The sequence below is a fragment of the Colobus angolensis genome, unplaced genomic scaffold (genome assembly GCF_000951035.1).
Source record: "Colobus angolensis palliatus isolate OR3802 unplaced genomic scaffold, Cang.pa_1.0 Scaffold14, whole genome shotgun sequence".
Classification (NCBI taxonomy): Eukaryota; Metazoa; Chordata; class Mammalia; order Primates; family Cercopithecidae; genus Colobus; species Colobus angolensis.
The window spans coordinates 23,190,635-23,215,023 of record NW_012114488.1 but is presented as its reverse complement, the minus strand read 5'-3'; the positions used below and the strand labels follow the sequence as shown (position 1 = coordinate 23,215,023).

The window sequence follows — 24,389 nt, the reverse complement described above, 5'->3', positions numbered from 1 at the left end:
AGGATCTTACTCTGTTGCCCAGGCTGTAGTGCAATAGCGCAATCGTTATTCACTGTAATGTTGAACTCCTGGGCTCAAGTGTTCTTCCTGCCTCAGCCTTCCAAGTATCTAGGACTACAAGTGTGCACCACCACATTTGGATAATTAAAAAAATTTTTTTGTAGTGGTGGGATCTTGCTATATTGCCCAGGATGGTCTCAAATGATCCTCCTGCCTTGGTCTCCCAAAGCTTGGGGATTACAGGCATGAACCACCATGCCTGGTCTCACTTTTATTAATGAGATATTTAATGTAAACACACTGACGAAAATATATAGAGGCCTGTTCTCCTGCTCAGTTCTCTTGCCTCCAGGGTTACCTCTTACCTTTTCTTCATTATTCACAATTCCTTTGTAGGTCTTCCACTTAGAATTATTGTTTTTGAAGTTCATCACAAAACTCTTAACATAAAAGTTGAAATTCGACTGTGTGGATCCTGTGGTCCTAATTCCTTGTAAGAAAATAATATTTACAGGCTATTTTAAAAAGTTTGTTAAATATAACATGTATTATGATTTCATTTTTTTTTCTCCCTCATTTGAAACCTCAAATCATCTCACAGGCCACCTTATATTAGTTGCATTTAAAAATCTGCTCACAGATCAGTGTTTTCACACCGACAATATACCATATAAAGATTTCACCATTGAAAAAAAATCTCTCTAATCCATATGTCCATATTTACAACTTGCATACAGATTCTTTTCACAGGAAGAATGTAAAGATTTGTTACATTTTCAAATATTTCAAGAACTTGGAGGTAGGTAGAGAGGCACCGATGTAAACAATAAGCATATTTTCAACTGCAAGTCATTTACAGTCAGGAAACTACTCCTGCACTTTGCACTAGTGTTATTTTCTGCACCTGTGATTTTCTTTTTCTCCCCCAAATCGATCTCCAGCCACTCTCGTGGTTTGTGGTTGCTGCTACTGTCACCCGAAGCCCATGATGGGCCTTGGTCCTGAAGTCGGGCTTGGCCAGGAGACCAGTGAACTTGGTCTCCACTCTCATTGACCGACTGCCATGAGGAAGAAGCTCTGATTTGCCCGTCAGGATCCAAACTCAAGGATCTGCTGCAACCTGGAAAAAAGAGTACAGTAAGATATTTGAGATACAGACATAAAATAACAGCCAAAAAAAAAAAAAAAAAAGTAGTACCCCATCTCACCTAGAAATATTCAACTGGTTGACTTTTATTCTGACATGGAATCAAGTGTTTAATTACCAGCATTTAAATGGTCCAGACTTGCATTTCACTCATTTGTACTACCATGCCTTGAAGCTGTTACTGCTTTTCTTTTTAATAGACCTCCAAGTCACATCCTTTGTAAGTGACACCTCTTCGTCCCCACTGTAGATTTTATTTTCTAACCTTCTAAATTCATCCTGATTCCAACAAAGTGCAATCTGTATTAAAGGTTTAAAATGCTGTGTTCTTTCTCACTTTAAAATATTTAGAATCAGAAGGGAACCCCATTTTTTCCACATACTGGAAAAGCAGATGTGTCTGCGTCCTCTGAAGATCAGTAAGTTGTACCCAATATTCACCCAAAGGACCTCAACTATACCATGCCCAATACGCCAATGTGAAGTCAGCAAATAAAGGCAAAGAAGAAATATTCGTAGTGTCTTCCTTGAAATGGTTTATGCTGAGAGAGAATATTTATGTAGAATACATTCCATGATGGAGAAGCTAAAAAGCCTTTATCCTGTATACTCATTTTCAGTAACTTTATTCAAAATAGTAACAAACCAAATTGCAATATTTGAAAGCTTTTTCTCTTAAAATCTAAGATAAAGGGATTTATCTTAAAATAAATACTTCACTTTTTACTATTTTTGGCAAAAGTCTGAGAGAGAGTTTAGATTACAAAGAAACATATTTTCTGCTTAATGTTAATTAGGCTTATTGTCCTGTGGATGGTTAAGTCAAGAAGATTTGGTGTGGGTGGCTGAAGGAAGAGGATTGCTTAAGCCCAGGAGTTTGAGACCAGCCTGGGCAACATAATGAGACTCTGCTTAAAAAAAAAAAAAAAAAAAGGTGCTATGTAACCTGACAAAAAAGAAAAAAAAAACCTTTTAAACTATATAATCTGAAGGGTATGGAGGAATAAACTACTACTGAAGACTTTCAAAGTATCAAATTCTTTTTTTTTTTTTGAGACGGAGTCTCGCTTTGTCACCCAGCCTGGAGTGCAGTGGCGCGATCTCGGCTCACTGCAAGTTCCATCTCCTGGTGCCATTCTCCTGCCTCAGTCTCCTAAGTAGCTGGGACTACAGACGCCCGCCACCAAGCCCACTAATTTTTTGAATTTTTAGCAGAGATGGGGTTTCACCGTGTTAGCCAGGATGGTCTCGATCTCCTGATCTCGTGATCCGCCTGCCTCAGCCTCCCAAAGTGCTGGGATTACAGGTGTGAGCCAGCGAAAATAACAAATTCTTAAGGAAAACATGATCCTTACCATTGGAGGTAAACAGAAATCGCTTGTCTGACAGGGAACCACTGAAACAATAAAGACAAACATGAGAAGGTGAGTTGCTTACCTAGATCCTAGTGACTAATATAGCTACATCCCAGAGCTTTCCCACCTGTGCTTCCTCACATGATCCTCATAACACCCCTGCGAACCTACTGGTATTATCTTCATCATCAGTATTTTATAGAACAGGAAACTTAGACCCACAGAAGGTAAGCAACTTTCCTAAATTCATACAGGTGACAAGGGGCTAGGACTCTGAGATGCTGCTTTTGAATCAGAATCCTGTGCTATTTCCACCATGCTGAATTTATTGGAAAGGAATGTGTAGATATACAGTCTCAGGAATAACCTTACATCTCAATCAATTAATGCAAGATGATGAAGACAGAAAGGATTACTGCCCTGAAATCTCCCTTTGTTTCAGCAGTCACCTTAAAGTGTCCCACTCATTTCCATCTGCCTTCCCCACAGATCTCTCAACTCTCATTGAGGATCTTGTTTCAGCAGTGTTACTCTGGGACAGTCTCCGCCCTGTCTCTCTCTCCACAGCCACACTCCTACCTACTGTAGCAACCAGCACCAAGCCTTGAACCAACTCCTGCTCCTGGATGACAAGGAACAGCTGGAGAAAACACACAGCATGTCAGTGAGCTGGCCTCACTGCCGCCTCTATCACTATCACACGAGAAATGATCGCATCGGCCTCATTCTGCAGTTGTCTCCTTCAGTGCAGAAGAGATTCCTAAGGCCACAGGAATGTCCTTATCTACCTTTGAAGACCAGGTCAACCTTTAAAATAATCCCTCACAGACTCCGTCTCAAAAAAAAAAAAAAAAAAAAAAAATCCCTCACAAAGTCAGTGGTATGAAAAATACATAGAACGAATGGAAAATCTGGGGGCCTCAACATTTGCTTTATGTGCACGGTATTAGATACTAGAGGTAAACACCAAAAGGTAGATGCCCCGGTTGTGTCCAACTTTTTACAACTATTTTACAGTCTCAGAGTGCTGCTTATTATTTTAAATGTTTAATTCTGAATTAGAGATGGGAATAATGGACACAGAGAGTACTAAAACATGAAATCCACAAAGAACCCAAAAGTACTCTGGCCAAGAGTATAAGTACCTTCCCATCAAAAGCTCTTTTTAGAAGTAATGAGTAGTGAAACTCTCTAGAACAGATTTTCTCTTTCACATTGTCTATGCTTGGCAGACTCCATAAACCCTGGTATTCTACATATAGGTTCTTCTATAATCTCTGCACTGAATATAATGCAGGCACCAATCATTACTTACCTGAGAAAACTCAGACCCACAAGGGTCCTGGGACTTGCCTAAGTTCACAGTTAGCAAAAAAGCTTGGATGAGAACTCAACTCTCCTGACACTTAAAGAAAGGCGCTATTCATATTAAAATTGTATTAAGATTTATGTAGAACCTCTCTTTTGTCTCTTTTTCCATTTTCTCTAATGTTCCCATGTTGTTAAATTTGAAATGCGGCTCAAATAAGCCTAAATAATGCTGCGACAACCCTAAGATACTAAGCTCACTCCCATTGCCATGAAATATTCATTTTGTTGTTGACCAAAAAGTATGGAAAGGATAACTTTGGAGTTAATCCTGAGAAGAAACCAAGAGAAGCTCTGCTTCTAACAGCTCTCTGTTTGGCTTTCCTCCGTTATCAACTGGAAAATGTTTTTCCATTTAATTCCATTGAACGAATTACATACAGACCACTTAAAGAACTCTATAGGTTAATAGGCCTATTCTTTTAAAAATAAAAATACCCTAGGGAGGTTAGGGTTCTGAAGCATTCACACATTAGAGTGAATGAATTCAATCAGATTACAGGAGTAAGGAGCCTTTCCAGAGGGCTACAGAAGCTATCAAGAATCATCTGATGGAAACAGAAAGAAGGTTTTCGCTTCTGATGGTTAGCACCATCGTCCTCTGTATGAGGTCAGTCCCTCTTCCTGATACCATTCTGGTCTCTTCAAATCAAGGAAATGACCTGACCGGAGATGCATCCCAGAAGAGCCCTGGATATTTACTTTAGGGACTCCTTCCTCAGCTGCAATACTTCCTTCTCTGGTTTTTCCTGAATGCCAAACAATCATGTGTGGGAACATAAGTTCAATGACCGCATGTACAGTGTTTCCCCAAGAGCAAAACAACACAGATAAAAACAACTGCTCCCTGAAGATTTCAAATCTAAATGAGTGGAAGAGGCTGTGTGAACATACGGGTAACTATTTGCTCAGTACAAAAAGTGAGTGCAAATCACAGATCTGGAAATAAGAAGAGATCCTGATATGATGCTGAACTTTCTATACTCCTCCCAAAATAAAAATCAGACAATTAGTACAAATAACTATAAGGAATATGAAGCAAAACCTTTTCTAATTCATTAATGGTTTAGATTTCTGTACTCTGCTTTTTGCATGGAAGTTTAACTTCAAATTATATATATCTAAAATTATATAATTATATATTATAAAATAAATAATATATACTTTTAAAATTATATAAAATATATTATATATGTATGTATTAAGTCCAGTCGACGTAGCAGAAGTTAACTGAGAACATAAAGTCTAAATTATTCAATAGTTTTAAAAATGCTTGTTCAAAAGTAAGATAAAATCCAAGTTAAACTTTTTGTTATCCTGTTTTCCTACAAAAAGAGCATTCAAATGTATACAAATACAGACAAATGATTCCAAAAAACAGATTGAAAGCCAAAGGGTAGTTCTTCGTTCCTGCTTGGAGGTGGTAGCACCTAACAAATTCAGGCCAGAGCCTGTTATCTTCCTGAAGTAGCACCCTTGTATCAACAGAAGAAACCATCAAAAAACATAAAAAAGAATACATTCTCAAAAGTTAAGGTCAACTTGGCATTTAAAGATTTACTGTGCATAAGTGATCACTTTTACTATAAATCAGGGTGTAAATTTTATAATAAATTTTAATGTTCTGAAAAGTATGTGGCAAATATTTGTGAAAAATGTTACATATATGTGAATATATATGTATCATTTTATTCATTTGAGTAAAGATTTTAGTTTCTAATAGCATACTGTTACTAAACTTTTAGATCTTAAACCTTGGCACAAATTTAGAGACTTATTTGTCTTTGAATGTTTGTGTCCTCTCATAGCTAAAAATCTATCCAGAAGGGGAAAGTAAATGGGAGGGTCATGGTAGGCAGAAAACACAAATATCGTGAGGTAAGCCTGCATGTCCAAGTGCCCGGCATGCACCGCTGCCCTTGGTGGATGGAAGTCTTTTGTGGATTACGTACAGTACTACTTGCATTGCCTGTGAAAGAGTTACGTTGGAACATCTTCTGTAGTTACCCCCACCCTGACCCTGAACTCAGAATTGCCAGTGAGAGGCTCTGCCTTTTCTCCATAGACACCCACTAGCCAGCCTCCTGGCCGTGAGCATGGTGTGCCAATGGCACCATGCTCTCTAACCACCACCCCTCTCTAACACTGCTCCTCAGTCTTGACCCTACCCCTATAATCCCTCTAAGCATTGTTCCTGCCTTCCATCAAACACAAGACTCACCTCCTTCGTGAAGATGATTTAACCACCTCTCCCCTAACTTCAGTTACTGCTTCCAAATGCCACTGCCTATGAGCATGAGCCAACAACCCCAATCATAAAATGGGTGTTAGGCCCAAAGTTTCTATGCGAGTTCATAAGTTGGTTCTGCAGAACTTAAGACACATTTTCCAACAAAAGCAATGTCACAACTTGTGGTCAGGATACCTATTTGATCTATGACATTGCTAACTATAATACACTTAAATAAAAAGTAGGAGGGGGAAGGAAAACACTACTATACAATTATCAAAATAACATCAGAGTCACCATATCTATGCTGACTAACTTGAGAACCTATCCAAGATAAGATGGCCCACCATCCATTGTGAAAATGGAACAGTAAAATATGACCATGTTCTTTCTGATGCAAGAGGGGGCTAGGACAAAATAGCAGGGGCAGGGGGAGAACATCATACAGATTAATGAGTGATAGAATATATAGGTCCTGACATTTTTTCCCCGACTTATGGATCCCAAAATGCCTAAAACCTCTGTCTTGTGCCTTATTCTTGGAACCCAGGCCATGTGAAAACCTGTCCAAGAAACAAGAGTTGCAGAAGGCAGAAGGAGAGAATGAGAGAGAGAAATACAGTGGTTCAAGGAGCACTTTTCCCTCACTAGGTTTCCACTCCGGGAGTGTCTCCCACTTGGCCATTCTGAGCTGCCTGTTTATATGTGTGGACGTCTGGACCACAAGGCAGGCTGACACTGAGTTTTACACAGCTCTAGTTGTACACTTTCTAGTGGCTGAGGAAATCTGAAAGTATGAAAAGCTTAAGTTGAACCATTTAAAGCACTTAACACATTTTTTTTTTCTCATGAAGCTAAAAGAGCACAGGATGAAAACAAATGAAGAATATAACGTTAACAAAGGCCATCTTTTTAAACAGTGTTAACAAAGGCCACCTTTTTTCACTTCCCAAACTTATCACTGAACGACTGTCTCTAGGAGTCTTCCAGGGAGCTCAGTGGTTCTGTTAAGAGTTTCAGCTGATGATAATATTGGAGACAACCAGTAATTTACTGAAGTTGTAAAAACCCAAAAAGGATTAAGCCTTTATTTTCTCCCACAAAAGCACCGGAGGGTAAAAATACTCCTCTGCCCCAGGGCTTCAGAGTGTGCCATTTTAATTTACATGTCAGCATAAGCAGTGAGCTTTCTGATTGCTACGTTTATCATCCATGCAGAGACCAGAAATGCTGCTCTAAGCACTCATGTGTATTTTTCCAGTTGACAAACCCTTGCTATCACATCGCTGCTGTCTTTTCAAAGTTGTGAGCTGATTAATTATCCTTCAGGGTTACCTTCTACTCAGAACAAACGGTACTGAAAAAAAGTACTTACTCCCTCGAAAGCACACCATTGGCCAGAATCCCTTCATATCGACTGATCCCTTTGCGCTGAAGCACACTGATCTGGCCACCCAGTTCATCAGCAATTATTCCTGCATGGATAGCAGCTTTGCACAATAAAGAGGTCTGAAACACAGCAACATTATTATGCAGAACTTAAAAGAACACAGTTAAAATACAGTTGGCGTTTTCTATTTTGTTTCTGTGGTAATGTATAGTAGTGGCCCCAATGAATAAAGCCTGCCAATGGCCATGCCCTGGAGTGGTCACCTCCCTCACTGACTCTGGGCCATGTGGCTTACTTTGTTCTGTTGCAGATAACAGGGCCTACCGGCCAGGCGCGGTGGCTCAAGCCTGTAATCCTAGCACTTTGGGAGGCCGAGACGGGCGGATCACGAGGTCAGGAGATCGAGACCATCCTGGTTAACATGGTGAAACCCCGTCTCTACTAAAAAAATACAAAAAAAAAAAAAAAAAACTAGCCGGGCGAGGTGGTGGGCGCCTGTAGTCCCAGCTACTCAGGAGGCTGAGGCAGGAGAATGGCATAAACCCAGGAGGCGGAGCTTGCAGTGAGCTGAGATCTGGCCACTGCACTCCAGCCCAGGCGACAGACCGAGACTCCGTCTCAAAAAAAACAAACAAACAAACAAAAAAACAAAACAGGGCCGAGCCAACCGCTACACATGTGACTGAAGCCACCTTAGACTCTTGAGCCCCAGTTAATCTGCCATATGATGGTAGCCACAAGAGTGATTCCAGGCTAAGGGAGTTTACTAATCCAATTCAGTGTGGGTGGAGCCCAAATTACTCACCCTCAAACTCATCAGCAAATAAAATGGCTGCTACTTCAAGCTACTATGTTTTGGAGTGGCCTGTTAAGCAGAAATCGGTAACAGATCCAGTTTCTTATACTTAGGCTATTAGACACACCTGCCAAGTTATCATTTATGAAGCTGAACTTTCAATTCCACATATTCATTTTTAAATTAATTGAGAGATTTATCAAGGTACCAAAACGACAATGGTAATGACAGCCACAGAACATGAAATGGAACAGAAAGCTTAACGAAGCTCCTAGAGGGATGATGAGCAACTCAGGGCTGACAGCCTCCATCTCACTTCCTGAATCCCCTCAGGAGGCATCAAAAAGCCAGTGCCAGCTCAGCCCTGCGATGTTCAGTGTGAGGTGTCAGCAGGCTGCTGGCTGTTCTGACAGATGCAGCAGGAGCAGCAGACTGGTTCTGCTTTATAGGCGGTTGTGGGATTGGAATTGGCTCTGTCAGGAACTGGGGCTACAGAAATGACTAGAACTTTCTATGGGGTGCCCAGGCCTGTAGGTCCCCAAGCAAAGACCTCTGTGGAAGGGTGATAAGGCACTCAGATCCAGGAGTGAGGGGATAAGAAACATAATTTCCTAAATAAACGTTAGCTATGCTCCATTTCTTCATGAGTATTAATGCCAACATAGAAAGGCAGCTCATGAAATTGTGTCTCAATAACTGGACTCAAGAATTTCTCTTTTTGTTAATGACAATGCTGCTTACCTTATTTACAATGGAAAAGTTCCCTTAGACTTAAGTTACAATACTATGAGGACTAATGAGACAAATCATATTTTGCAGTTAATATATTTGCAATAAAGTTGAGAACTCTATGATCGTCAATTTAGAGAGTTCATATTTCCCAAACTAGATTAGGTTTGGCAAAGTGAGTCAGTTTTGCAATAACTGCTATCATAACAAAAGAAAGATTTCACAATAGAGAAAAAAGAGAAAACATGATAATGCTGAAACAGAGATGCAAATACTACCCTCCCTAATTTTTGAGGAAAAAAATAATTAAAATTAGAAGAGAAAAAGATTGTACTCTTTAATAAGAATGCAGCTTGCATCGTTATCTTTCCTGAATTTTCTGTGTATTTTTTCCTGAATTTTCTTTCATTAAAAAGCTTCCTTATCATCAGTTTGGACTCCTGGGTCCAAACGAAATGGAGGAGCCAACTGAAAAGGAAAAGTCCAGAATTTAAATTTAGCAATTTATCTTGTCATCCTGGCTTTACCTCTAACTCCACGAGGTAGATGCAAGTCATTCCACCGCTCCTGACCTGGCTTCCCATTCCTCTGGACAACGACAAGCCTAGACTCGATGCTGTCTAGTGCATGCATCCCCAAGCCCCCAGGCTGTGGACTGGTATTGGTCAGTGGCCTGTTAGGAACCAGGCCACACAGCAGGAAGTGAGGGGTGGGCAAGCACACATTACAGCCTGAGCTCTACCTCCTGTCAGATCAGCAAATGCATTAGATTCTCACAGGGGTGCAAATCCTACTGAGAACTGTGCATGTGAGGAATCTAGGTTGTGTGTTCCTTATGAGAATCTAATTCCTGGTAATCTGAGGTGGAACACTTTCATCCTGAAACCATCCCCCACCCAGTCTGTGGAAAAATTCTCTTTCACAAAAGTGGTCCCTGTTGCCAAAAAGGTTGGGGACTGCTGCTCTAGTGTCTTTTCTGAAGGTCTGTCACTTTGTGATTCTAAAGGGTACCCAGTGCACCTTTTACAGGACACATGCAGGCCTATCTTCCTTGCTAAACCCCAGAATGAAAACCACATTGGTTCAGTGGTCTGCTGGGCAGCTATTCCCACTGTCCTTGGGATCACTGGTCTTCATCCTAGGAACCCTGCCTATAGAGAGCTCTCAATTTTCTTGGAATGTTCCAGAGCCTCCTTGGCTGTAAGAGGACAGGTTCGCAGGCCAACGAGCAACAGGATCTAACAGCATCATTGGCCAACAAATGTTCTCCTTTCTCACAGTAGCCAGTATTGAAGGAATTCAATGGTGTATACCCTTTTTATAAAAATTTTATTTAATTGCAGCTATGGCTTTCCATAATAGGTTGCTGCAAAAGTAATTGTGGTTTTTTGCTATTTCTTTTAATATTAATTGTAGGTTATAGGATACATCTCCAAAAGACCAGCCATCAAGTTTCACTATCATATTATTATGATAAAATTACCAGCATTTTCCAGGATTATTTTCTTCAAAACAGTCACACCCTTATCCAAGCAACTTAAAGAAAATTGATGTTTATTTAAGTTGCCACGTTTTTGGTATTGAATTTTTTTTTTTTTTTTTTTTTTGACGGAGTCTCGCTCTGTCACCCAGGCTGGAGTGCCGTGGAGCGATCTCGGCTCACTGCGCACTCTACCTCCTGGGTTCACGTCATTCTCCTGCCTTAGTCTCCCAAGTAGCTGGGACTACAGGCGTCCGCCACCATGCCCAGTTAATTTTTTGTATTTTTAGTAGAGATGGGGTTTCACTGTGTTAGCCAGGATGGTCTTGATCTCCTGACCCTGTGATCCGCCTGCCTCGGCCTCCCAAAGTGCTGGGATTACAGGCGTGAGCCACCATGCCCGGCTGGTACTGATTTTTAAAATTCACATTTATTGAACCTGACTTTTGAAAATTCCCTTTGGAAGAGATGGTACAATTTATGCCTTTATTTTTTAGGTATTTTGAGTATTCTGAAGTCTAAGTCTCACTGAAATGTAAATATTGGAAAGCCGTATTACCCAGCCTATGTACACGGGTACATATTACCTAGCACATGTACTTAGCCTATGTACATTCTGCTCTGTAGAGCAGACCGTCTCTACAACCAGCTGGGCAGAATTTGCTGGAAAAAGAAAAATAAATAATTTATATTTTATTAAATTACACAACCAGAAAATGTTAAACTGTACTTAAAGTTTTAAAGTATTTTCTGCCCTCCATATAGTATCTTGCTTTAATGGCAAATTAGAAACCTGATTTGTGAAAAAATACATATTGATCTACAATGTTCATCTGAAGGCAACTTTTACACAGTAATTCTTTGTTTTATACAAGGATTCACCATAAAGTCTATTAAACAGTAAGCTTCCTGGCTGGGCACAGTGGCTCAAGCCTGTAATCCCAGCACTTTGGGAGGCCGAGGCAGGTGGATATGAGGGCAGGAGATCGAGATCATCCTGGGTAACACGGTGAAACCCTGTCTCTACTAAAAATACAAAAAATTAGTGGGGCATGGTGGCAGGTGCCTATAATCCCAGCTACTCAGGAGGCTGAGGCAGGAGAATGGCGTGAACCCAAGAGGTGGAACTTGCAATGAGCCAAGATCACACCACTGCACTCCAGCCTGGGTGACAGAGCTAGACTCCGTCTCAAAAAACAAACAAACAAACAAACAAAAAACCGAGCTTCTCTAATGAATTTTACTTGATACTAAGATGTTCAGCTATCCCTGACAAATGGTTTTAATTAGTAAATTATCTTAAACAAAATATACTTAAACAGAATAATGTAAATGTAATAATTCTTTAGGAAAGGGAATGCAATGGCCAGCTGAAGAGAATACCTGCATGGCTCAGGCAATTGGAGGTGGATGGTATCATCTACAATAAACATCTCTGAAGCTCACTAAGCCATAAATGATGGCCAAATAGATCAGTGTGAACTAAGGCTAAACAACTTTCAAGCAACTATCAAATCATCCCAGCATTTTCTTAACTCTTCCTTTAGGAAAAATCAACTTGTACTAAAACAGTGTTGACAATGTTTTAAAAGGAAGTGTAACAAAAAAGTAAACATTTTAGATTGCATTTAATAAAATATGAACCAAAACCAGTAAGGTAGAATAAAGCACATGCGTAAAAATGTTGGTGGAATGATAGCAAAATGTTAAATTATCAAATATATGCCTCTTTCCATAATATGAATTATTTCTGTGCTGTTATAGTCCTAATTACCATATCAATAATGTTTTCTTCATAAAATTTGCATTCTTTATAGAGATGTTGGAAATAATGAAAAAAAAAATCACTCATATTGTCACTACCCAGAGATAATCACTTGCCATTATAATGTATTTCCTTCTGGCTTTTTCTGGGTGTGTACAAGAGGCCCAGTTTCTCCCCTTCTCCTCCTAAACTGCAGCGCACTACATGTTTACTGTCTCTATTTTACAGTACTTCTTGAACATTCTGGGGAGAGGAGAATTGCTGAAACAAATTAATTAAGTGATGTGTTCTGCTTAAAAACAGATGGTTTAGTTAGCAGGCTGGGGAGAAGGTGCCAAAAGAAAAACTGTTCTGGGGGCAGGTGAGGCAGATCTTAAGAGAAGCCCATATTCCTTCACTGGCATTGGAAACATACACCAATTTGGATGCCCAAATTTGTCAGTAGGAGACAGAACTACCTAATCTCAAAAATTCAAAAAGGCCTTTAAAGTTCCCCCATCACACCTCCTGACAGACCACCCCGTCTCTACTCCATAGCAGCCTTCCCACACAAAGACAGTCTATCCCTGACAAATGGTTTTAACATCTACACCTGACATTTCCAGTGACTAGGAAATCACTGTTTCTCGAGACAGCCCATCCCATTTTGCATTGTTCAATTATTCCTCATATGCAGCTGAAATTGGCATCCCTATAACTTTTATCCATTGATCCCAGTTCTGCCTTTTGGAGTAACACAGAATAAACCAATACCTTTTCCACAATAGCTCTGTAAGACAATATATTCTTCCCTGAGACAGGTACATACTTCTTCAACAGCTCCTCTAGTTATTTATTTTACATATTCTGTTACCCTGACCTACAGGATATGCTTTGATGTTGCAAAATTCTTCCGAAAAGACTTGCTACAACTGAACACATTTCCCAAGATGAAGGCACTGTGGAGGCAGACTCCAAGATAACCCCCATTGATCCCCGCTCCCTGTATCCCATCTTGTGGGATTCCTCTGAATCCCCCTGAGTGTGGATGGGAGCTGAGATTTTCTTCTAAGTCTATAAGAATATGGCAAAAGTGAGGGGATACCACTCCCATGATAACATCATATAAGAGTGTAATCTATCTTGCTAGGAGATGCCTTTGCTCAAAGACTCTCCCTTGTTTGCTTTGAGGATGCAAGTGGCCATGTTGGGAAGGTCTACATGGCAAGAACTGAGGATGGCCTCCAGGCAAAATCCAGGAAGAAACCGAGGCCCTCAATCCAATAATCCACAAGTAACTGAACACTGTCAACACCACATGAGCTTAGAAGCAGATCCTTCCCCAGTTGAGCCTCCAATGAGATTGCAGCCCCAGCTGACATGTTTGCTGCACCCTTATAAGACCCTGAAGCAGAGAACCCAGCTAAACCATGTCCAGTCTCCTAACCCACAAAAAATGAGATAATAAATATGTGCCACTTTAAGCCTCTAAGTTTATGGTAATATTATTATGCAGCAATAAGTATTTAATACATCCATGACACTGACATATACAAAAAGGCACTAATCCAAGTTCTTCGAAGAGAGTAGCTTTCGAAACACAAAATTTCCTTCCAGATAAAATCATTCTAAAAGCAAATAGTGCAAAATCACTCAGTGAGTCAAGTAGGAAACCTGTTTGCCAGCACTTAAGGATCATGTACTCCCATCTACCACACAGGAAATCATTTACCTGTTATGCTAAAAAATATAGCTCTGTCAGGAGGTAAGATAAACTTCCACAATAAGAAAAAAACTATGCTATTTCTCTTACAGTACATAATTCTTACATTTCTTGCATAGAACAGGAAAATAATAAATAAAACTTTCTTTTGCTGGGAAAAATGTCAACTTTTTATTTCTCTTAATTCCCTGTAGTCATTTAAGAATTGCCTGAGCCAAGTAAATCTTCAACCTGAAATAGTGTAAAACATTTTAAGAGTCAATTTGTAGGTCAAATAAGTATCCTGTGTCAATCTTGTAAATAAAAATACAGAAAGGGGGAACGAAAGGCAAAGTAACAACAAAATCTGCTGTTCCCAGAACCAGAATATGCTAAAAGAGAAAATTACAGTCAAACTTTTCCCCATGCCACAGAGGATTTATCAATCACCTGGAACAAGTAGATAAAGGTTATTTTCCCACAGGCATAAAAATACACGTTAATAACTTTAAGAACAGTTTCACAACAATAGGTTTTTGCTATAGATTTCTAATAACTTAAAGCACTTCTCAAAAGCTAGGCTATTAACCCAACTACTTCAAATAGCAATGTAAATGTCTAAACAAATCAGATACTAGATTTCCAGGACAGAAATCTGTAAACAGAAATAAGTGGAGGATTATGTATCTGAGATAGGACATGCAGGAACAATGTATTACTACATAACCCAGGCAGTCTTACTGGACATAAGAACTTGGTTTGCAAAGAGAGAGGGGAATAAGAGCAGGGTGGATGGCTTCATTGGCCTCAGACACAATGTCACTATTCTGTGATGTGAATATTCATGTCCTTTGCTCTATTACAGGTACCAGTTGGAATGTTACAGAAATAAACCATAACAAAAAGGATGCAAATCTATAACCTCTTACAAAAAGTGGATGGAATAACACTCTCAGATGGTAAAGTTTTGGCTTTCATTTCATTTATAATAAGCTTAGCTGGAAATGCTAGAAATAGGAATGAATGCATGGGTAACCTTGGTTTTTATACTTATTTCATTTATTCTCAGAGAAGAGAGACTCATGCATCTATCTAGAGTTTTTTTTATCTCATTTGACTTTACTCAGTAATTAATTTACACAGAGTAAAGCACTTACTCCTTTTAATTCATTCTCTGCCATTACCCTCAATTACTTACATCTCTATATCCATCTACCATATTCCCAGAAATGTCTCCTGCTACGTCTCTACAACCAGCTGGGCAGAATTTGCTGGAAAAAGAAAAACAAATAAGTTATATTATATTAAATCACACAACCAAAAAATATTAAACTGTACTTAAAGTTTTAAAGTATTTTCTGCCCTCCATATAATATCTTGCTTTAATGGCAAATTAGAAACTTGATTTGTGAAAATACAGATTGATCTACAATGTTCATCTGAAGGCAACTTTTACACAATAATTCCTTGTTTTATATAAGGATTCACCATAAAGTCTATTAAACAATAAGCTTCCCTAATGCATTTTACTTGATTCTAAGACATCCAATAAATATTTTTCAGAAACAGAAACATTTCTAAACATTATATATAGTATAATCTTGTTTCTATAAGAAATGTTCAAAATATGTAACAATTTTGTTTTCTATGGATAAAAAAGACAAAGAAGAATATCCCTAGATTCTCTCTGGCAGTAAGATTGTGAGGAACTTTCACTTTCCATGTTATATATACTGTAATATTGCCATTATATTAGCACAGTCTGATAGAAATATAATGGGAGCCACATACACAAATTTAAATATTCGAGTAGTCATATTTTTAAAAAGTAAAAAGAAACATGCAAAATTAATAATATACTCTATTTAATCCAGCATGTTCAAATTTTATCATTTCTACATGTAATAAATAGAAATAAATACCAGTAAGATATTTTCTCTTTTTTTGATTCAACTTCCAAAATCTGGGGTGCATTTTATACAACACACCTCAATTTGCACTCACCACAGTTCAAGTGTTCATTAGCTACCCGTGGCTAGTGGCTACCATATTAGATGGTCTGGTCTACATTAGTTATGAAATACTTTTGCAATCAGAAAAAAACTATATATTTTAAAATTAGGATTCCAAGGCCAGCACAGTGGCCCATGCCTGTAATCTCAGCACTTTGGGAGGCCAAGGCGGGTGGATAACCTGAGGTCAGGAGTTCAAGACCAGACTGGCCAACATGGAGAAACCCCGTCTCTACTAAAAATACAGAAAAACTAGCCTGGTGTGGTGGCAGATGCTTGTAATCCCAGCTGCCTGGGAGGCTGAGGCAGAAGAATCACTTGAACCTGGGAGGCGGAGTTTGCAATGGCCTGGGGACCAAGAGCAAAACCCCGTCTCAAAAAAAAAATTAGGATTCAATTTACTTAATAGTCATTTTTCATGAAACTTTCCAGAAATATGTCATAGCATGTGGTGCAGCCAAAGGGTGTCAGTGCTAGGAGCAGAGAGGCCCAGTCTCCGGCACTACTTAGCTCGCAGTGGGACCCTGATACTGCATATAATCTCTCTTAGATTGTTTCTTCATCTCTAGTCCCTTCAAGTGTCAACATATCAACAAGATATGAAGACAGCCATAAACATCTATAAAAAATACACAAAAAGGAAGCCAAAATATTATAAGAACGTTGTCAGCTTTGAAGATGCATGCCATGTGCCCTTACTTCTATATATATACCACTTTACATAATGTTTACTTGGTTTGTTTAAAAAGAGTGTACCAGCCCAAACAGATTCCAGAACAGAAGTTGTTTTTATTTCATTTCCTCTCGGTGTCCTCTTGCTGACTTGGCAAATTATATATGTAACAAGTAATTATCAAAACTATCCAAATAAATATTCCATAATTTTTTCCCATTGACCTTTTGGAGTCCCTGCATTGCAGTAGTACTCATGGAATTAAGAAATAAAAATAGTGAGAATTCCCATTACAGGGTAACAATTCCCTAGAGCCAATTCCCTTAGAATCTGCTGTATTTCAGAATTCAGAATTTCTTGGCTTCTAGAAAAGTAAAACAGCTCTAATGATGTATATGACATAATACACTGGTGGGGTCTGCAGACATTAATAAAAAACATTAAAATACCTGTGTCAAATGCCTTAATAGTCATATTAAATAACATATGTAAAGATTAAATGGTCTCATGTTAACCTAGTCCAATTTTGCTGTCAAACTAATTTAAGGTCACAGTAATAAACAATCACCACCAAATGAGTTACAAAAGGCTTTCAAAACTTTCTATACTTCATAATTACAGATGAGCGCTTGTGGACCTGTATTAGTCACCAGGCCTTTTATTTAATCTAAATACTACAAAATGGCTGGGCTAAAGCTGAGATGTCTGGCACCAAAATGCCACCTTGTAAGCTTGGATATATTCCCTTTCTTTAGGAGAACAGGAAATGACCATTTGCTACCCAGAGGCCCTTATCACCAACTGGGACTGTAGAGGTATAGCTAGAAGAGATAATATTGGCATATGTGTATATTGGATGAACAGTAACTTTAAAAGCAACATTTAATTATTGCTCATTTTCATTATTCCCCCATTAGACTTAATATTAGTTAACACTAGAGTTGTTTCTGCACATAAAATAATCTCATTCATTAGAATGTCCAAATGTCTGAGATAGGACCATGGGCTCTTAAGCCTGACTCCCTGGCTACACTTACGAGGTATGTAGCCCTCAGCAAGTCTTAATTGGTTTGTATCTTGTTTTTTAGGATGTAACAGAACCTTCCCTGCAGACATGTTGAAATGTTCACAAGAGCGACTTACTCTGTGCTAAGTGCATAGAGCTATACTGGGCACTAGGAAAGCACTCTAGAGAGTCATAGGTGGGTGCCATGTTTCACACCTGTAATTCCAGCACTTTGGGAAGCTGAGTCCAGAAGTTAGAGATCAGCTTGGACAATACAGAAAGACACCCATTTCTTAAAAAATTTAAAAATCAGCCAGCTATGATGGTGCACACCTGTTGTCCCAGCCACTTGGGAGGCTGAGGCAGAAGCATACTTTGAGCCCTGGAGTTTGAGGCTGTAGGGAGCTATAGTTGTACCACTGCACTCCAGCCTGGGCAAGAGAGCAAGACCCTGTCTCAGGAAAAAAAAAAAAAAAAAAAGTCACAGTTTTTGTTAGTGTTGTTGACAATGATCTCTAGACAGTGGTTCTCCACTGGGGGCGATTCTGCCCCCCACGAGACACTCGGCAATGTCTGGAGACACTCTTGGTTATCACAACCGACATCTAGGACACAGAGGCCAGGGACGCTGCTAAATACCTAACAATGCGCAGGACAGCCCTGCAATATAAAGAATTATCTGACGCAAAATATCAGCAGTGCCAAGGCTAAGAAATTCGGCTTTAGACTGTTTTACTTGATAGATTAAGGAAATGTGCATCAAAGTGGCTAAGTAGTTTTTCAGGTTAAAGCTGGGTTGAAAATTTTCATCTTCTTATTTGCAGTAGGTTTTTCTCTAGTGGTAAAGACAAAATGCACCTCCTCCCAAATGAAAGACTTGTAAAAGTCACTCCCAAATACCAGCCAGGAAAAAAAAATACAGTCTAGACTCAGTAATGATTCACCGGCCCTATAGTGGAACTCAGGGGTCAGCAAACTATGGCCCGTGGACCAAATCCACCCTACTGATGTTTTTGTCAATACAGTTTTACTGAAACACAGCATGTCTGTTAGTGAATACATTGTCTATGGCTGCTTTTTTTTGCCACAACAGCAACAGAGAGTATATGAATAAATGCAACAGAGATTGTATGGCCTGGAAAACCTGAAATATTTATTATCTACCCCTTGACAGAAAATGTTTGCTGACTTCCTGCTATATCAGAAACTATTTCAAATATTCTTCATTAGTTACAACATGAATGGTTAAAAAGAGCTTTAAGCACAAACGTATCTGGTTTAACATGAAGGAAAACAAAATGTTCAGCAATACACAACTACTGCAACACAGTTAGGATACCTATATTTACCTGTATTCGGTCTTCAAATAATGGCTAGCTCGTTCCAAACACGTTATTAAATCTGTCATAAAGATAATTGCAATTAATAGAATGAATAAAAACTAGGACACTCATGCTGCAAAGCTTTCTTTTAAAATAAAAGAGAGTTTTGAAAAAGCATTTATTCACTACATAGTTATCAGAATTTTCCTTTTAAAAATAAATACTGAGAATCACCATCTCCAGTATTTAATGAGTTCATTTCTTTTTTCTGCCACCAATGACAGTTTTTCAACACAATCATCTAGTAAATGATAGCAGAATCTATAGTCAACAGAAGCAAAAAACAACAACACTCTTTAGTTGCTACCCACTATATGCCTACAAAGACCACATGTATAATGTCCCCTGACAGGAAGAAAACAATTTCAAAAGCCCAACACAGTTCATAGAGAAGGTTCCCACAAACATTTTAATTCAATAATTTAGCCAGTGGCATCTGGTGACAGAGAAGCAGACCTTTACCAAGAAAACCTATAGCATATAAGCTTTCATCAACCAGGACCAAGCATTGTAAAAAAGAAGGTGCTCTCTGGAGTAATTTACAGAACGAAACAAATATTCAGCAATAGAGGCTAAGACACAGTGGATCTCGATGCATTTAGATCAACATAGTATGGTTTCCAAAATATTCCACACTTACTGTGACAGTTCTTTGGAAGCAGTATATGGTGAACACTGGCCATGCAGGCATCTGCTGTGATTAGTCAGAGCTGATTGGCTAAGAGGAAAATGAATGGCACTCCTCATTCCCAGAGTCTTTCTACCAGAGAGGACTGAGAGCAGAAACCTCTATGACCATAGGCAGACATGGTATGGGCTGCACAGTAATTACTCTGAAGCACAAGAGCCCAGGACAGGAGCCCATGCTTCTCTCTCTCATCAGTGTTCGTGTTTCCCTTCTCTTCTCTCCCATACAAGTTTCAGCTTTACAGTTATTACACTGTGTGACGCTGACTTCCTCACCCTGCACACACTGTACATGTCTCCCGTGCTGGTGTACTGCTGTGTGTCGGGGAGGGGCTCACTGGTGAAAAGGCTTGCCCCTGAGCTAGGAAGGAGGTTGGGGGAGGGCTCCAGAGAATAGTGAGGACAGAAGGATCAGAAGGGGAACACAAAGGTGTGCTATCTAAGGTTTTTAGGAAAAATGAGATGAATCCTATCTCATATAAGTCAACTGATCAATCAAACATGCTAATAAGCTTGTCCAGCCCATGCCCCTTGGGTCACATGCAGCCCAGGATGGCCTTGGATGCAGCCCAACACAAATTAGTAAAGTTTCTTAAAACATAATTATAAAATATTTTTGCAATTTTTTTTTTTTAGCTCATCAGCTATTAGTGTATTTTATGTGTGGTCCCAAGACAATTCTTCTTCTTCTCACGTGGCCCAGGGAAGCCAAAAGATTGGACACCCCTGTGCTACAACATGATTCAGTTCAGACCTAACCATTTACAAAGATACAATGTTCCTCTTCTCCCTCATATCTTAATTCAGCATCGGAGACCACAATTATGTCCAGGGATGGTGATAAGTAGCAAGAAGAATTCTTACACAGATAAGGTTTAGACATGTGTGTTGATTCTTCTGTTATACCTGGATGGTCGCTGCTTGCATAGGTCAGCAAAAAACCCCGGCCAGAAATGTGGGATCCACTCTCAAAGCGGACGGTGACTTCACTTGTGTTCAACAGGAGTTCTCTGGGAACAGTCATACTTCCACAGTACGGACCTAAAAACAAAGCACACTTGTGGCACATTTCAAAATTTATACCAGCACAAATGATTAGTATATGGCATTTTTTTTCCTTTAAAGGCCAAATTTACTAGACAATACATATGTATGATTATAATCTTTACCAACTGAAATGTAGCTTGATGCTCGGACTCATAATTTCTGACTGATTGTGAACTAAGAGGAAAGTGGCTTACTCTAGACAAGCAATAGGCTGGAACTAGTTAACTGTGAGCAACCCAAGAGAGAGGCTTTGGTTTTTGTAAAAAGACAAACGTTAAACGCATTAGGTAGTAAAGAAAATTTTATTACAAAAATATTATTTTAGGGCCTCCTAAATTTGTTCAAATAAACTAAAAAAAATCATTTTTTTCAGGGAAGTTTCGAAGTTAAAAGACTTGGCAAAGCATGGTAAGAATTTTATTCACATGCAGCATACACATTGATATTTCCTTTACAGTAACTTCTGGTTAACCCCCCCCAATTCATTTTGATTTATGAAACGTATACAAAAGCAGAATAACTTCTAAAGTGTTTTGAAATATTACAGTACAAATTATACAATTAAGGGTATAACATTGTTTCTAAAATAAGTTGCTTGAAAAGCAATAGGGAACTCAATGAACTTTCAAAGGACAAAATTACATTTGGAGCTTAAAATAACAAAAACCCTTCCTAAGACTACGCAAACTGAAGTTCAGCTTTTAAACTGTCATTTTGAAAGTAACACATGCAGGACAATCTCTACGAAACAGGGATTAGCAAGCAAACTTTGAAAAGAGGTATTATTTATTAACTTCTCTCAAAACACCATGGAAATAGCAGCAACAACAATCATGATCAAGAAAGAAGAATAAAAGAAAAAGACCGCTCCAAGTCAATATGGATAAAACTGGGTTATATTGACCAGAACCAACAGGGACAAAACTGCTTGATACGGTTTGGCTGTGTCCCCACCCAAATCTCAGCTTGAATTCCCATGTGTTGTGGGAGGGACCTGGTGGGAGGTGATTGGATCATGGGGGAAGGTGTTTCGTGTGCTGCTCTCATGACAGTTAATACGTCTCATGAGATCTGATAGTTTTTAAAAAAGGAGGTCCCCTGCAGAAGCTCATTTCTCTTTTCTGCTACCATGTGAGACGTGCCTTTTGCCTTCCACCATGATTTGAGGCTTCCCTAGCTATGTGGGACTGTAAGTCCAATTAAACCTTTCTTTTGTAAATTGCCCAGTCTCAAGTATGTCTTCATCAGCAGCACGAAAACGGACTAATACAGTAAGTTGGTGCCAGTAGAGTGGGGTGCTGCTGAAAAGATACCCGAAGATGTGGAAGTGACTTTGGAACTGGGTAACAGGCAGAGGTTGGGATAGTTGGAGGGCTAAGAAGACGGGAAAATTTGGAACTTCCTAGAGGTCCGTTGAATGGCTTTGCCCAAAATGCTGACAGCGATATGGACAATAATGTCCAGGCTGAGGTCATGTCAGATGGAAATGAAGAACTTGTTGGGAACTGGAGCAAAGGTGACTCTTGTTCTGCTTTAGCAAAGAGACTGGTGGCATTTTGACCCCGCCCTAGAGATATGTGTAACTTTGAACTTGAAAGAGATGATTTAGGGTATCATGCGGAAAACATTTCTAAATAGGAAAGCATTCATGAGGTCACTTGGGTGCTGTTAAAGGCATTCAGTTTTATAAGGGAAGCAGAGCATAAAAGTTCAAAAAATTTGCAGCCTGACAGTGCAACAGAAAAGAAAATCCCATTTTCTGAGGAGCAATTCAAGCCAGCTGCAGAAATTTACATAAGTAATGAAGAACCCAAATGTTAATCCCCAAGACATGGGGGAAATGTCTCCAGGGCATGTCAGAGGTCTTCAAGGCAGCCTCTCCCATCACAGACCAGAGACCTAGGAGGAAAAAGTGGTTTCCTGGGCCAGGCCTAGGGTCCCTGTGCTGTGTGTGGCCTGGAACTTGGTGTCTTGTGTCTCAGCTGCTCCAGCTATGGCTGGAAGGGGACAACACAGAACTCGGGCCATGACTTCAGAGGGTGCAAGCCCCAAGCTTTGGCAGCTTCCATGTGGTGCTGAGCCTGTGGGTGCATGGAAATCAAGAATTGGGGTTTAGGAACCTCCACCTAGATTTCAGAAGACATATGGAAATGCCTGGATGCCCAGGCAGATGTTTGCTGCAGGGGCCCTCATAGAGAACCTCTGCTTGGGTAGCGCAGAAGGGAAATGTGGGGTCAGAGCACCCACACAGAGTACCTACTGGGGCACCATCCAGTGGAGCTGTGAGAAGGGGGCCACCAGACCCCAGAATGGTAGATCCATTGCACTTGAAAAAGCTGCAGACACTCAACACCAGCCTGTGAAAGCAGTGGGGAGGGAGGCTGCACCCTGCAAAGCCACAAGGGCGGAGCTGCCCAAGCATGGGAACTCACCTCTTGCCTCAGCGTGACCTGCATGTGAGACATGGAGTCAAAGGAGATCATTTTGGAGCTTTAAGATTTGACTGCCCCACTGGATTTCAGACTTGCATGGGGCCTGCAGCCCCTTTGTTTTGGCTAATTTATCCCATTTGGAATGGCTGTATTTACCTTATGCCAGTACCCACAATGTATCTAGGAAGTAACTAACTTGCTTTTGATTTTACAGGCTCATAGGCAGAAGGGACTTGCCTCGTTTCAGATGAGATTTGGACTGCGGACTTTTGAGTTAATGCTGAAATGAGTTAATGCTGAAATGAGTCCCCCTTTGGGGGACTGTTGGGAAGGCATAATTGGTTCTGAAATATGAGGACATGAGACTTGGGAGGGGCCAGGGTCAAAATGATATGGTTTGGGTGTCCCCACCCAAATCTCAGCTTGAATTCCCACATGTTGTGGGAGGGCCCCGGTGGGAGGTGACTGAATCATGGAGGAAGGTCTTTTCCATGCTGTTCTCATGATAGTGAATAAGTCTCACGAGATCTGATGGTTTTTAAAAAAGGAGTTCCTCTGCACAAGCTCTTTTCTCTTGTCTGCCACTAGGTGAGATGTGGCTTTTGCCTTCCACCATGATTTGAGGCTTCCCCAGCCATGTGGAACTGTAAGTTCAATTAAACCTTTCTTTTGTAAATTGCCCAGTCTCAAGTATGTCTTTATCAGCAGCATGAAAATGGACTAATACACTTGCTGAAGAGTCGGAAGATCATTACACAACTAAGCATTGCCCTCCTGGTATCAAGGATCCAATTTCTCTCTGTTCCAAGTTTCACATTCTGAAGATGTGATAGAATAAGAAAAGAAATGCTATATGCTTGACCTCACATGCCAAATTTCTAGCATTTCCTATTACTAAATTATAGTGAAAGCTAAACAAAAACGTTCACTTCCCTCTTTAGAAGCACTCATCATATGTAATTACTTACATGAGTTAATACTTTCAAATTACTTAGAATAGTACCTAGCACATACTAAGAGTTATATAAGTGCTTGTTAAATAAATGAATATATTAAAAAATAAGTAATACCTATTTTCTCTTTAGACTATGTTCCATAGTGCAAGGAACTTTTATATCCATCCCTTTATCTCCAACAGACTGTATAGTACCTGGCAGGTGACAGCCTCCCAAAAACTGTTTGAATTGAATAGAAATGCTCTTTTTACAA

The 24,389-nt window shown here is 39.7% G+C and overlaps 1 protein-coding gene across 1 annotated transcript in view; it reads right to left on the bottom strand.

The window, feature by feature from the left end:
- DCBLD1 (discoidin, CUB and LCCL domain containing 1) overlaps nucleotides 1–24,389 on the bottom strand; it is a 97,444-nt gene that overhangs the window by 10,473 nt on the left and 62,582 nt on the right. Inside the window, exons 4-10 of the mRNA XM_011935098.1 lie at nucleotides 20,608–20,742; nucleotides 18,982–19,033; nucleotides 15,140–15,212; nucleotides 7,476–7,609; nucleotides 2,503–2,543; nucleotides 905–1,120; nucleotides 366–490 (exon numbers count right to left, since the gene is read on the bottom strand). Coding sequence (XP_011790488.1) covers nucleotides 366–490; nucleotides 905–1,120; nucleotides 2,503–2,543; nucleotides 7,476–7,609; nucleotides 15,140–15,212; nucleotides 18,982–19,033; nucleotides 20,608–20,742 — 776 coding nt within the window. The remainder of the gene's footprint in view (nucleotides 1–365; nucleotides 491–904; nucleotides 1,121–2,502; nucleotides 2,544–7,475; nucleotides 7,610–15,139; nucleotides 15,213–18,981; nucleotides 19,034–20,607; nucleotides 20,743–24,389) is intronic.